Source organism: Chlorocebus sabaeus, chromosome 20 (genome assembly GCF_047675955.1).
Source record: "Chlorocebus sabaeus isolate Y175 chromosome 20, mChlSab1.0.hap1, whole genome shotgun sequence".
In the NCBI taxonomy this organism is placed as follows: Eukaryota; Metazoa; Chordata; class Mammalia; order Primates; family Cercopithecidae; genus Chlorocebus; species Chlorocebus sabaeus.
The window spans coordinates 81,593,774-81,608,563 of record NC_132923.1 but is presented as its reverse complement, the minus strand read 5'-3'; the positions used below and the strand labels follow the sequence as shown (position 1 = coordinate 81,608,563).

The 14,790-nt window shown below is 44.4% G+C and overlaps 1 protein-coding gene and 1 pseudogene across 3 annotated transcripts in view; one reads left to right on the top strand and one right to left on the bottom strand.

Moving 5' to 3' along the window:
• The window catches only part of USP24 (ubiquitin specific peptidase 24), a 147,310-nt gene extending 144,075 nt beyond the window's left edge, over nucleotides 1-3,235 (bottom strand). For 2 of the 3 annotated variants that reach the window (XM_007978600.3, XM_038000478.2), the window contains exon 1: nucleotides 2,369-3,232. In XM_007978600.3, coding sequence (XP_007976791.1) covers nucleotides 2,369-2,689 — 321 coding nt within the window. In that variant the 5' untranslated portion in view covers nucleotides 2,690-3,232. Of the gene's footprint in view, nucleotides 1-2,368 lie in introns of all 3 variants that reach the window. The other variant, XM_038000483.2, reaches the window with a different exon arrangement.
• Nucleotides 3,236-9,871: 6,636 nt separating this feature from the next.
• On the top strand, nucleotides 9,872-10,855 carry LOC103224754 (glycogenin-1 pseudogene; annotated as a pseudogene).
• The last annotated feature ends 3,935 nt before the right edge of the window (nucleotides 10,856-14,790 follow it).

The window sequence follows — 14,790 nt, the reverse complement described above, 5'->3', positions numbered from 1 at the left end:
GCCACCCACTACATAATTGTATCACTAAAATGGCTACGTTAACTCTCTCACCAAGGGTTAAATAAACTGTATAACGCACCTAAGACAGGGCCTGACACCCTGTAGATGCTGGATAATATTTATTGCCTTTCCCTATTTCCCAAGATCAAGAGCCTCAGTTTCCCAACTGTGTACACCAAGGATGACCAAGAAGTTGCATAGGTGGCATGCATTAAGATTTTTAAACCACAGAGGCACACTCTGGGTTAAATGTTCCCAAAAGGCTCCTGTGTGTCAGGAAAGTGTCAGCCTGCCAACCTCTGCCAACAAGCTTCCTGGGTAAAGCAGCCTCAGTCACCAGCTCCTCTAGAACTCTAAAAAGTAAACAGTGCAGCCTCCCTCCCCCAGGCCAAACCCACAGGTCTAGGAGAAATGAGGACTTGATGCACTGCTTCGAAAAGATGAAGATTTTATGGATTTTAATTTACCGCAAACCAAACTCCTTAGCCTGCCATTCACATAAGAAGCCACTCCCAATTCTTTGTACTTACATGTACTGGCAGTAAGCTAAGGTTAGCGCTAATGTTAACATGAATGCACCAAGCATTGTAATTTAAATTGATTTTCCAATCACAGGAAATTAAAAGGTATGACAAAAGAAAAAAAGAATCAAATTTCTCACATAATGAGGATACACTGAGCTTTGCAGTTATACAAACACCTTCTGAAAAAGCAACGGCTTTCTTCTTGATTTCAAAACTGGGTCAAAACTAGAAGGAACAAGGGAGGAGTGATAGGAACTGGCAATGAAAAGCTCATTTCTTAAAGTGACTTAAGTACGGTTACTCAATTATATGGGAATTTTAAAAAATTCCCAAACTAGGAATAATAACAATATTTATTTCCAAATACTAGTCAACGATACAGCTGAGTTAGTGGGTTACAGGGGCAATCTAGCAACTGTGTCAAAGTGTGGAAGCCAAAGAAATCTTGTGCAGAAACCAGTTTTTTTTTAAGTGCCACCTTCTTGCTCAAGCTACTTCAGCCCCAGGAACTGTTGCAAAAGCATACAATTAAAAGGATATAAAACTGCTCAGGAAAAAGTCTTTCAGATGGCTTAGCTTTTCTAAGCTTCCAAATTCGTATCTCTACCTAATAATGCAATCCCAATAATTTGAGATCTGTGCTTTTCTGTGGTCAGGCCAAGCTGCTCTACCAGCCCCTGAAATGAACTGCCCAACGAATCTGACCGAAATTCCTGCCATGAGCTATGTTTCTGCAAAGTAATTATTCAAAAGCACTGCTGCTTCTGGTTGATCTTTTTTCTTCATTGTAGAAGAGTCCGTTTTCTTCCCCCATGTTCCTTGCTCACACCCCAAACTAAACAGGCATAGTTTTCTCCACCTAGACTTGAGGTCTCTGATCAAAGTCATTAGCCCCAAGACTCCTCCTCCACTCCCATTGGGCTCCCACCCTGTTCCGTGCCCCTCTGCATAGCACCTCAATATGACTACAATCTCTTTCCCCAGTCTAGTTTTCTCTCATTTCTGACCTTACCGATGACCAGCACTCCCTCTTTACCCAGACCTGGTCCCAGCTCTATCTTCCAATTCCAGTTCCCCTCCCTGCCTAGACCCTCCTCAGCTCCCACCCCTGCCCAGGCCTCCCACCTCTGCCCTCTCAGTGCAATCCCCACTGCTCTAATACGTGATCTTATTCAAGTCCAGTGCCCACAACCCAGACTTTATTCAAGTCCTCATTCCTGGCCCCGGCCCCTTCCCTCTTCATTTTAAATCCTACTCAATGTCCCCTCTTTCCGATCCTTGACTAAAACCCCAACCTCATTCCTAACCCCAACAGTTTTCCTGTGATCCTGTCAAAGACCACTACTCCGGCCGGCCCACACCACTTTTTCTGACTCTGAACCTGGTGCCTCCGCCAATCCTTCACTGAAACCTCGTGCCACAAAATCTCCGACCTAGCCTAGTGCACCAGTACCCCATTTCCGACGCCCTACTGCATGCATCCTTCTCACCATACGCTCGAGTGTCTGTCTTCCCATCTCGGATGATAGTCCTGGAACCTCCTCCCCATCGTCTGCGTGCATAGCCGGAAGCCTAAGGGACCCCTCCTCACCCCAACCCACAGCTCTGCTCTCGGCATCCCTAATTCCCTTTTACACGCCTCTCCTAAGGGTCCCTCTCCCCACTTAACCCCAATCAAGTGACTTCGGTCCCCAACTGGAGCCTGGGGCTTCTGTCTCCGCCCCGCCCCCACTAAAGCCCCCGCCGAATGCCCTCTTCCCACACCAAGCCCAGCGGGGTGTGTCCCCTCCCAGTAACTCCAGCCCAGTGGCTTCCCACAGAGGTCTAGTGTTGCCCCTCCTCACCTCCGCGTCCACCACCTCGTGGTAGGCGGGCGGGGGGTCGAAGCCGCCCCCGCCTCCAGTGCTCCCGCCGCGGGAGGGGCCGCCGCCGCCGTCACCTCCGCCGTCGCCCCGCGGGCCCCCACCGGGCCCGGGGCTGGGGCCGCCGCCGCTGTCCATGGGCTCGTAGCCGCCGTAGTCGAGGCCCGGCCGCTCGTTGGTGAGCAGCGCCACGGCCTCGTTGATGTCGTTCTTGGCCAGGCGCAGGGCCTTGCGAATGGTGGCGGGGTCCGAGAAGCCCATGCACAGCAGCGTGGTCATGTGCTGCTCCTCCTCCGATTCCATGGCTTGGGCCTCCGGGCCGCCCCGGCGAACGCACGGCGAAGCTACGGGTCCCGGGCCTGGCGGACCGCGCGGCGCACCCCCCGCGCCGCCTCCGCGCCCAGGTTGGCCCCTGCGTTCCTGCCCCGCGTGCTCCGCAGCCGCGGGCCAGGCTGGGTGCGGGCGTGGGTTCTGCGAGCCCAGCTAGGGCGGTGGGGCGCTCAGGCGCGGCGGCTGCTCGGCCCAGCCCTGCGCGCCGCCATGTTGGCCTCCTCCCCCTCCGCCTCCTCCTCCCCGGGCCGCGGGGCCGCGCCTCCGCTCCCGGAAGCGGCACGGGAGGTGACCGTGCTCGCCGTTGCCTGCCTAGGGGTGGCTGCGGCGTAGTCTGTTTGTTTCAAATGAAGGAGCCGAGAAAGGGGCCGCGCCGCGGAGCGTGCCTAAGGTGAAAGGGCTGCCGCGCAGCCAGGCAGAGGCGAGGGAGGCTCCTCCGTCGTCGCCACCGCCCGCCCGTTTTGCCGGCAACAGGTTCCCCCGGGGCGGGAGGGGCCGCAGCGCCGCGCCGCGCAGCTCACAGCGCCGAACGTCGCCGAAATCCCCTGGCCGGCCGAGCCTCCGCAGCCGCGACGCGGCTTCCCTCGGTCCGAGTTCCCCGAGCCTCTCCTAGCCCCCGTTGGACTTCCCCTCCCTGGCCGGCGCCGCCCGACCAGCCTCCCCGCATCCTAGAGGGAATTCCCTCGCCGCGGCTGTGAGGCACCTACACCCCGGCCTGAAATGCACCGCAGTCCTGAAGGAAATCCACCCTCATCCCACGCAGATTCACCCGCAACGCTGCCTGAATACGCCTGGCTGCCTACAGAAATTCCTGCCCAAACCAGACGCGTGGATCACCTGAGCTGAAATTCACGCTCACTGACACTCGACCCTAGCCCCGCCAGCCCTTGCCGAAATCACCCTAAACACGTTGAAATTAATTCTCAGTCGTCCGAATTTTCCTTTCAAGATTGACCACCTGTCTCCGCCAAACTGACTGAACTCTACCGAACTCTTACCCTGAAATCCCCTGGGAGTCCAAAATATATTTTTTCAGCCCGAAATCTAAATCCCAGTTCTCTGTGTGAAAACCTCCAGAAACCCAGACTCTTGTTACTTCGGCCACAGACTCGTTCCAACATCGTGGACATCGCCTTCCCACATTTTCACCGCAGTCTTTGGCTCTGATTCTTTGTCCCTGCCTCTTGGGCAGCATCCTATCCCTATTTCTTTCCACCTTTGAGCATCCGTCTACCCCTTTGAAGGCCTGCTTTCTTTGCTTTCTCTTCTCTCTCACCTTTGGCATTGGCACTCTGGGGCCATATGTTTAGTTCCCTTGACTTCCACCATCTAAGCCAACGGTGTCCAATCTTTTGGCTTCCCTGGGCTACATTGGAAGAAGAAAAATTGTCTTGGACCACACATAAAATACACTAACGCTAATGATAGCTGATGAAATGTTTTAAAACTCTCATCATGTTCTAAGAAAGCACATAGAATACACTAACGCTAATGATAGCTGATGAAATTTTTTAAAACTCTCATCGTGTTCTAAGAAAGTTTACGAATTTGTGCTGAGCCGCATTCAAAGCCGTCCTGGGCCTAAGTCCTTGCTATTTTTCCTCTTCAATTTCCTTCAGTTCATAGTTCTCTAGGTTATTTTCCCACCCTTTCCCAAGATTCAGATATCTATTCCTTCGTTCTTGTTGAGTTCATCTCCTATGCCTATTCTTACATACTTGCTGAATTCATCTTGTAATGTCCTCATCCTGGTTTCTTCCTGAACCTGAAATCCAACTAACCTTTCTTTTTCATCCCATCAAACCCCTACTGTTGCCAAACCAGCACTCACTAAGATCTCCACATACACCAAATATTAAATTAGTGCCAGTACCCAGACATTGTCTCTGCACTCTGCTGGCATATTTTCCCCTGGACCACGAACCCTTCGTACCTGGTAAATTGCCACCTATATTTATAAACACCAGCAATTTGATTTACAGGGTGGATTTGTCACTATTGTTTACTTTTAAATGAAGTTACTGTATTTGTTTTTTCCATTAAATGCGACATTATAAAGCCTAGACCTCATATCCAAAGCAAATAAAGTCTCTTAATTTTTTAATTAAAAGTAACAAAAGGAAACCTTCTCATACTTCTGAACAACAATGACAAGAAGGAATGCCTATAATTGGTTTGAGTCACAATGTATATATTGAAATAAAATTTTATTAAGTATGAACTTCTAGGTACACAATGAAGTTTTAAATGTTGATCTGAATAAATTTATTCAATAAATAGTTCAATAAATAATATATTCAATAAATTTAATAAATAGAATAAAAATGATTCTATTTACTAGGTGCCAGGTACTATTCTTGGCACAAACAAAAATTTGATGATGGCAAAGTGAGGGCATTCAATTCTGCCCTGTGTTTGAAGAGTTAGTGACTAAGAAATGAATTACAAGGAGAGACGAAGTAACAGGTAACGAAAAAATTGTTTGTCACTAAAATTTGAGGTTGAATCTAAGAGGTCATGAGAGAGCCAACTGAATCAGATGGCACGTTAAAAGACTCATCAACGGTGGCAGGTTTATAGAACATGACAGAGGAAGCTGTGCTTAGCTGAGAAGAGGAAGCAGAGAAGGAAGCAGAGAAAAACAAAGTCTGTGATAAAAACTGGAAAGGAGCCACAAAAGGCCACAAAAAACAAGGAAGTCCATTTTGGAACCGGATCCTGGAGTGACTGAAAAGGCAGAGTGTCATTTGAGGATGCGAGTAGTATAATCATACTTTTTTTGCATATAAGAAAGCAAATGAGTACTTCAAACTGTGGAATTGGGATAGCAGGGGTGGGGCCTATGATATGAATATTCATAATTTTCATTTACATTTTTATTTTTATTGCAGTAAAATCTAGAAAATGTTGAAAGGATTTTTAAAAATTTAAATTACATTCAATTCCCATACCTCTTTCTCTAGAAAGGTTCTAAAGGAAAAAGAAAAAAAAATAGCTACATCTAGAAGTAAGGTATGATGAATTATCTTGAAGACTGAGGGTTTTCTAATGTTAATAAGTAGTTTTTCAAATTATTTATTGAATATCTACTTTGAGCCAGGCTGAGGACTAGGGAGACAACTGTGAGAAAAACATTACACAATTTCTGCCCCTTTGGAACTTACCGTCTATAATAAAGGGAAATCAACAAATAATAGTCATCAAGCATGATAGGTACCTTGATGGGGGAATTTCAGGACTTAAGGGGCAAATTCTTGCCCTCTGTGGGGGTAATTACCAAGTCTATGAAAACTGAAAAGTTTCCCAGAGAAGATGACATTCAAACTATAATCTGACATAAGGTTGGAAAGCCAGGAAAAGGAGTATGAAATAAGGAGAGAAAGTTCAAAAGAACAGGAACAGCATGTGCAAAGGTCCTGTTGTGGGTGAAAATAAAGCAATTTGGATGAATTAAAAGCCAGTGGAGTATAGAATTCTAGAGAGATATGGATTGAGCATTCCTAACCTGAAATCTGGGGAAAAAAATTTATTTTCTTATTCTTTTTTGTTTTCTTATTAAGAGATGGGGTTTCACCATGTTGCTCAGGCTGGTCTCAAACTCCTGAGCTCAAGTGATCTTCCCACCTCGGCCTCCCAAAGTGCTGGGATAATAGGCATGTGAGCCTCTGCACCCAGTCCAAAATTTGAATTTTTTTTTTTTTTTGAGATGGAGTCTCACTCTGTCACCCAGGCTGGAGTGCAGTGGTGCCATCTCGGCTCACTGCAACCTCTGCCGCAGGTTCAAGCGATTCTCCTGTCTCAGCCTCCCAAGTAGCTGGGATTACAGGCATCTGCCACCATGTCCGGCTAATTTTTGTATTTTTAGTAGAGGCAGGGTTTCACCATGTTGGCCAGGCTGGTCTCAAGCTCCTGACCTCAAGTGATCTGCCTCCCTCAACCTCCCAAAATGCTGAGATTACAGGTGTGAGCCACCATGCCCAGCCCCCAAAATTTGAAAATTTGTGTGCTGACATGATGCCACAAGTGGAAGACTCCACACTTGATTTCATGTGATAGACTGCAGACAAAACATGGGTGGAAACTGAAAGCCTGCCATTGTTTGTTATTGTTGTTGTTTAACAGCTAATACAGGTATTCTGGGGATGATACTGCCCTGTTTAGGTATGCTGAATACATTATTCTTTCACTGTATTAAGCATATGCCATATTTTTTACTGTTAAGTACTTAAGTGTGAATGGTGTAAGAAAAAAATTGCTTATTGGTAGCATACATATTCATAGTCAGGAGTGATGGTGATGCCAGATAATCACAGATTGTCTACATCAGTAGCTCACATGGTGACACCTCTGCTTTCTGATAGTTCAATGTATACGAACTTTGTTTCATGCATAAAATTAAAAATGTGTATTAGGTTGGTGCAAAAGTAATTGCACTTTTTGCCATTGCTCTTAATGGCAAAACTGCAATTACTTTTGCATCGACTTAATATAAAATTATCTTCAGGCAGAGAGTGATAGCTCACACCTGTAATCCCAGCACTTTGAAAAGCCGAGGCAGGCAGATCACCTGAGGTCAGGAGTTCAAGACCACCCTGGCCAACATGGTGAAACCCTGCCTCTGCTAAAAATACAAAAAATTAGCCAGACATGGTGGTGGTTGCCTGTAATCCCAGTTACTCGGGAGGCTGAGGCAGGAGAATCACTTGAACCCAGGAGATGGAAGTTGCAGTGAGCCAAGATTGCACCATTGCACTCCAGCCTGGGCAACAAGAGTGAAACTCCATCTGAAAAAATAAAAATATTAGCTGGACATGGTGGCACACTTGTGAGCTCAGCTACACAGGAGCTGAGGCAGAAGAATTGCTTGAACCCAGGAGGTGGAGGTTGCAGTGAGCTCAGATCGCTCCCCTGTACTCCAGCCTGGGTGACAGAGAGAGACTCCATCTCAATAAATAAATAAATAAAATTATCTTCAGCTCAGGTGTATAAGTGTGTATAAAGGCTGGGCGCAGCGGCTCATGCCTGTAATCCCAGCACTTTGGGAGGCCAAGGCAGGCGGATCACAAGGTCAGGAGATCAAGGCCATCCTGGCTAACGTGGTGAAACCCCATCTCTACTAAAAATACAAAAAAAAAATTAGCCGACATGGTGGCACACACCTATAGTTCCAGCTACTCAAGAGGCTGAGGCAGGAGAATCGCTTGAACCCAGGAGGCAGAGGTTGCAGTGAGTCGAGATCACACCACTGCACTCCATCCTGGGTGACAGAGTGAGACTCTGTATAGATTTGTATAAAACAAATGACTTTTGTGTTTATACTTGGGTCCCATTCCTAAGATATCTTATTGTGTATATGCAAACATTCCAAAATCCAAAAATGTCCAAAATCTGAAAAACTTGTGGTCCCAAGCATTTCAGATGAGAGATATTCAACATGTAGTAGTGAGAAAAGAAGCTAGGAAGGTGGACAGACACCAGTTCCAAGAGGGCCGTTTAAACTGCAATAAGGAAATTGAACTTTATTCTGAGGGAATGGAAAGTCACAGAAACACTTATGTAGAGGACAGAAATGATGCTACTTAAATTGTAGAAAGATCATCCTAACTCAGTTTGGAGAATGGTTTAGAAAGGAGGAAAAGTGAAGGCAGAGAACCCGGTAAGGAGATAAAACCAGTTAGCCTTCCTAGGTAACCACTTTGGAATGAAAAGTTGAATTTTATTTTCTTATGCAGTGTACAATTTTTGTCTTTTGTCTTGCTTTGAAGCAGTTTTAGTGTGATATGTCTAGATGTGGCTTTCTTTGTGTTTATCTTCAATGGAGTTTGTAGTTTGTTGAGTATGTGGTTTGAGGTCTTTCATTAGCTTGGAAAATTCTTGGTCATTATTTCTTCATATATTGCTTTTGTTTCATTCTCTCTCTCTTCTCCTTCTGGGACATTAATTACATAAATATGAGACCTTTTTCACCAAATCACATTTGTCTCCTATGTTTGTTTGTTTATTTTATGATTTTTTTTTTTTTGAGATAGGGTCTCACAATGTTGCCAGGCTGGAGTGCAGTGGTGTGTTCCCAGTTCTCTGCAGCCTCAATCTCCTGGGCTCAAACAATCCTGTCACCTCAGCCTCCCAAGTAGCTGGGAGTAGAGACATGAGCCATCTGCCTGGCTAATTTTCAAAATTTTTTTTTGTAGAGACAGGGTCTCACTATGTTGTCCAGGCTGGTCCCAAATTCCTGGGCTCAAGTGATCCATCTGCCTTGGCCTCCTAAAGTGTTATATTCTTCTCTCTCTTCATGCTCATCTCAATATTTTTTTCTGCCTCTTTTCTCATTCACAAATTCTCCCTTCAGCTATATCTAAACTGCTGGGTTTTTTTTTTTTTTTTTTTTTTGAGACAGAGTCTTGCCCCATTGCCCAGGCTGGAGTACAATGATGTGATCTCGGCTCACTGCAATCTCCGCATCCTGGGTTCACACCATTCTCCTGCCTCAGCCTCCCAAGTAGCTGGGACTACAGGTGCCTACCACCATGCCCAGCTAAGTTTTTGTATTTTTAGTAGAGATGGGGTTTCACCATGTTAGCCAGGATGGTCTCGATCTCCTGACCTCATGATCCACCTGCCTTGGCCTCCCAAAGTGCTGGACTTACAGGCATGAGCCACCGCGCCTGGCCTAATCTGCTGTTGTCTACTTATTGTGTTCTTAATTTTAGTTATTGTATTTATTTCTATAAATTCACTTTAATTTTTTATGACTTCCACATCTGTGCTGAAGCTATCTTGTCATTTAATTTCGCAAACATTAATCACAGCTGTTTATAGTTTGTGTCTGATAACTTCCATACCTGGATCTCTTGTGGGTCTGTTTCTATTGTCTGATTTTTCTCTTGATTATCAGTCACTTCTTATATTTTTATCAGCATAGATTTTTTGAAATGGAAAATTGTGTTTTAAAAACTATAGAGATGACCTGAGGTTCTAGTTGATACCTTATTTAAGGGAGGATTCACTTTAGTTTCAACAAGCAGTTGGGAGTACATATAATAAGCGACTTAAGTCCCACCGTGCCTCCTCATTGGCCACACTCCCTCCAGGCACTGGCTTCTCTGAGCCACCAGCCTGTGGTTGCCCTGGCCCACCTGCACCTCTGGCAGCACCATGACATATCAGGCCTTTGTGACACTGACCACAAATGATGCCTACACCAAAGGTGCCCTGGTCCCGGACTCATCTCTGAAACAGCACAGGACCACCAGGAGGCTAGTCATGCTCCCCACTCCACAGGTCTCAGACTCCATGAGAAAAGTTTGAGAGAGAGTCTTTGATGAAGTCATCATGGTAGATGTCTTGGACAGCGGTGATTCTGCTCATCTAAGCTTAATGAAGAGGTCACAGTTGGGTGTCACGCTGACAAAGGTCCACTGCTGGTCGCTTACATATTATTCAAAATGTGTATTCATGGATGCAGATACTCTGGTCCCAGCAAATATTGATGATCTTTTTGAGAGAGAAGAACTGTCAGCAGCACCTGACCCAGGGTGGTCTGACTGCTTCAATTCTGAATTGATCAGCCTTCAGTTGAAACATATAATCAGCTGTTGCATCTTGCTTCTGAGCAAGGTAGTTTTGATGGTGGGGAACAAAGCATACAGAACACGTTTTTTAACAGCTGGGCAACAACAGATATCAGAAAACACCTGCTGTTTATTTATAGCCTAAGTCGCATCTCTATATATTTCTACCTCCCAGCATTTAAAGTGTTTGGCAGAAGTGCCAAAGTTGTGCATTTCCTGGGACGAGGCAAACCATGGAATTATGATCCCAAAACAAAAAGTGTCAAAAGTGAGTCCCACCATCCCAACATGACTCATTCAGAGTTTCTCATCCTGGTGGAACATCTTTACCACCATCATTTTACCTCTACTTCAACAATTTGGCCTTGTCAAAGGCAACTGCTCATACATAAATGTGGAAGATGTCTCAGGAGCCATATCACATCTCTCTCGGGGAGATCCCCACTATGGCACAGCTTTTGTATCCTCAGAAGAATGGAAGGAGCAGTGGGAACAGGGCCAGGCTGATTACGTGGGAGCAGATTCCTTTGGCAACATGGAGAGGAAACTTGACACTTACCTCCAGTAGAAACACTGCACTTTCCTGTGGACACATCCACTTTACAAGCCTTGTTTCTGATACTTAGTATCTAGAGCTGGGTTGAGAAAAGTCTGTTACAGTCGCTAGAGGTCTTCACTAAAACTTACCAGATGAGAGGTTTTTGTAAGACAACAGGTGAGAACTGGGCAAAAGTTGTGAAGCAGCAATTCTGTTGTTACCTGGACAGCATTTTGCTTTTTAATCCTATTTAGCTTGTTTCAGAAATTCTCACTTTTGTTGACTGCCAACATACCAAGTAAGGGAAGCTCAATATTAAGCTGTTAAGGTGGCTGTATTGATTCTTAAAATCTGCAGAGCCTGGTTCCAAATCAGTCTCTGCTTTCAGAAGTAGACATGGCATCTGATCCTTGCTTGCTTGCTGGTTGTACCTACCTTTCACTAGACCTACATTTTAGAATTGCCCAGTGCTGCCAGAGTGAGTGATTGTAATTCTGCTTGCAGGTAAATATAGCTTATATTAGCACTGCTGAATGATTCATAAACGTATCAACAAATAGCATTAACTCATTTTATTTCCTGGTCTTAGTGTCTGAAGATGTTCACCAGTTTTCTATGTATGGTAAGGCAGCATGCTAAAATGCTTTTGTTCAGTCTGCATATTTGAAAATAGCAATATGTTCTCTGATGGTTACCTACAGTGGCACCCTGTATGAAAAATAAAGACTTATTGCAGTAAAAAATAAAAAATAAGCAACCTTTGGGAGGCCGAGGCGGGCGGATCATAAGGTCAGGAGTTTGAGACCAGCCTAGCAAATATGGTGACACCCTGTCTCTAATACAAAAATTAACTGGGCATGGTGGCACATGCCTGTAGTCCCAGCTACTCGGGAGGCTGAGGCAGAAGAATCACTTGAATCTGGTAGGCAGAGGTTGCAATGAGCTGACATCGTGCCACTACACTCCAGCCTGGGCAACACAGCAAGACTCTGCCTCAAAAAAAAAAAAAAAGCAATTTAATTCAATCAGAGATTAGGAGGGTTTTTGTGGGTTTGCTGGACCTCAGTCTTTGTGAGGGCTAGTCTATATTTGGCCCATCCTTACTTGTAGGATTCTTTAGGGTTCCCAGCTGATTTACTTGTTTATTGCTGTATCTCAAACCACTTCAATACTTGTGGCTTAAAACAATAGTGATTTCTTGTAATTGTCTGGGTTGACTAGACAGTTCTCCATTTGGTGTTGGCTGGGATCATTTGTAAAGCTGCATTCAGCTGGGCACTGGGCTGGGGCATTTTGGTAACCTTTCACATAGCATCTCTATACAGTATTCCATCCCCCAGGGCCTCTCCACATGGCGTATTTCTCCACTGGGATAACCTTGACTTAAGCATGGAGGCTAGATTCTAACAGGGAGAAATCCAAAAGTACAAGTCCCAGTGAGCAAGTGCATATTTAATCTTTGTTTTCACCTTCACTAATGTACTATTGATAAAAACAAATCACATGAGCCAGATGCAGGGGTGCACACCTGTAGTCTTACCTTCTAAGGAGCCTGAGGCAGGAGGATTGCTTGAGGCCAGGAGATTGAGGAGGGAGTGTGCTGTGATCACACCTGTGAATAGCTACTGCACTCCAGCCTGGGCAATACAGCGAGACCCTGTCTCTAAAGAAACAAACAAAAGAAAACAAATCCCATGGCTAAGCCCAGAGCCAATGTGAAGAGGACCACCCACAGGCATAAATCCTGGAAGGTTTGGTTCACTAGCGGCCAGCAATATAACATATTACCATATCAAATGAAATCCTATAGTGTTTACCAGAGTACCTCCTCTTTAATGGCTCCTGATCTCCAGTTCTTGTCATCTCAGCCCTGTAAGCTCTCTTCAGCTTTTGGGCTTCTCAGTTGCTGATTAAGAATCAGCAAAAATGTCAAAGGAAAAGCAATACCAAGTGATGGGTTCACCTCTCTGTACTTCCTTTCTCTTTGGGATTGGTCCTCTGAGCTCACATTTTCTTAGAAACTTTCCAGTGCCTTCAAACTGATATTTCCTGTATTGTTCCCACCTTTTCTAGTTATTCTCCATAGGAGGGATGGTCGTAAGCAAGCTGATCTGTATTGCTGGCTCACAGTGGCCCGGGAAGTAGAAAGAGCTCAAAGAGAAGTGACTGGTTGGGTCCCAGGGCTTCTAGTCTTGGAAAATCCCTCAGTCTCTAGCAGGGCAGGGCAGAGGAGCAGCAGAACCACCTTTCCTCAAAGTACTTTAGCCTGTGCAAGCTTAGACTGTTGTTCTTTCACTGTTAACCAGTATTCACCAGTTAACCAGTTCTTCTGCAGTCAAAAGCATCAGGAAGTACCCACCAAGTGCCAGTGAGCCCTTCTTGATGCTCTTGACTGCAGAGGAACCCTGCAACCTGAATAAATCCTCCTGGAAGGTAAGTAGGGGAGCCCTAATTATAACTATAATTCAATGTCTCAATATTTTAGCAAATGAAGGTTCAGGTAAGTTTTAATTTGTTTCAGAAAAAGCAAAGTAAAATGATATTGAATGTACTGGATTTTGATGGATACAAATCTGTATCCATTATATATTATATGTTTGTTTTTTCTTAAAAAAAAAAAAAAAAAAAAAAAAACAGCAACCAGAAAATCGTCATCAACGTTCATACCTTGAATACTCTAATTGAATATTGATTTTTTTTATAACAGCTTTCTTGAGAGGCATAATTTACGTACCATACAATTCACCCATTTGAAATATACAATTCTAGTTTTCAGTGCATTCACAGGTATGTACAACTATCACTGTTGGCAATTTCAGAACATTTTCATCACCTAAAAGGAAACTCTGTAGCCTTTAGCTATCACCCTCCCATTTCCCTACTTCCCCCAACCCCCCCAGAGATAAACAACCACTAATCTACTTTTGATCTCTATAGATTTGCCTATTCTAGAAAATTCAAATAAATGGAATCTTACAATATGTGATCTTTTGAATTTGCTTCTTTCACTTAGCATACCTTTATAAGATTTATTCATGTTGTAGCATGTGTTACTAGATCATTCCATTTTATGGCTGAATAGTATTCCATTATATGGATATTCTGTTTATCTATTCATGATGGACATTTGAGTTGTTTCCAACTTTTGGATATTATGAATAATGCCATAAACATTTAAGTAAAAGTTTTTGTGTAGACATATGTTTTCATTTCTCTTGGACATAAACCTAGGACTTGGATTGCTGGGTCAAATGTTAACTCTATGTTTAAATTTTTGAGGAACTGCCACATTTTTCCAATTTTATATTCCTACCAACTGTGTATGAGAGTTTTGATTTCTACACATCTTCTCTAATACCTAGTAATAAGTATTAAGTATCTGACTTTTTTTTTTTTTTTTTTTTTTTTTTGAGACAGAGTTTTGCTCTTGTTACCCGGACTGGAGTGCAATGGTGTGATCTCAGCTCACCACAACCTCCATCTCCCGGGTGCAAGTGATTCTCCTGCTTCAGCCTCCCAAGTAGCTGGGATTACAGGCTCCTGCCAACATGCCTGGCTAATTTTGTATTTTTAGTAGAGGCAGGGTTTCTCCATGTTGTTCAGGCTGGTCTTGAATTCCCGACCTCAGGTGATCTGCCTGCCTCAGCCTCCCAAAGTGCTGGGATTACAGGTGTGAGCCACTGTGCCCAGCGTTTATATATATATATATTTTTTTTTTAGTAGAGATGGGGTTTCACTGTGTTGGTCAGGCTGGTCTCAAACTCCTGACCTCAAGTGATTTACCCTCCTTGGCCTCCCAAAGTGCTGGGATTACAGACATGAGCCACTACACCCAGCCAAGTCTTATCCTTCTTTAGCTAAATTTGTTTCTAAATATTTTACCTTTTGGTGCTATTACAAATGTAATTGTTTTCTTAATTTCATTTTTGGATTGTTCATTGCAAATGTATAAACATACAATTGAA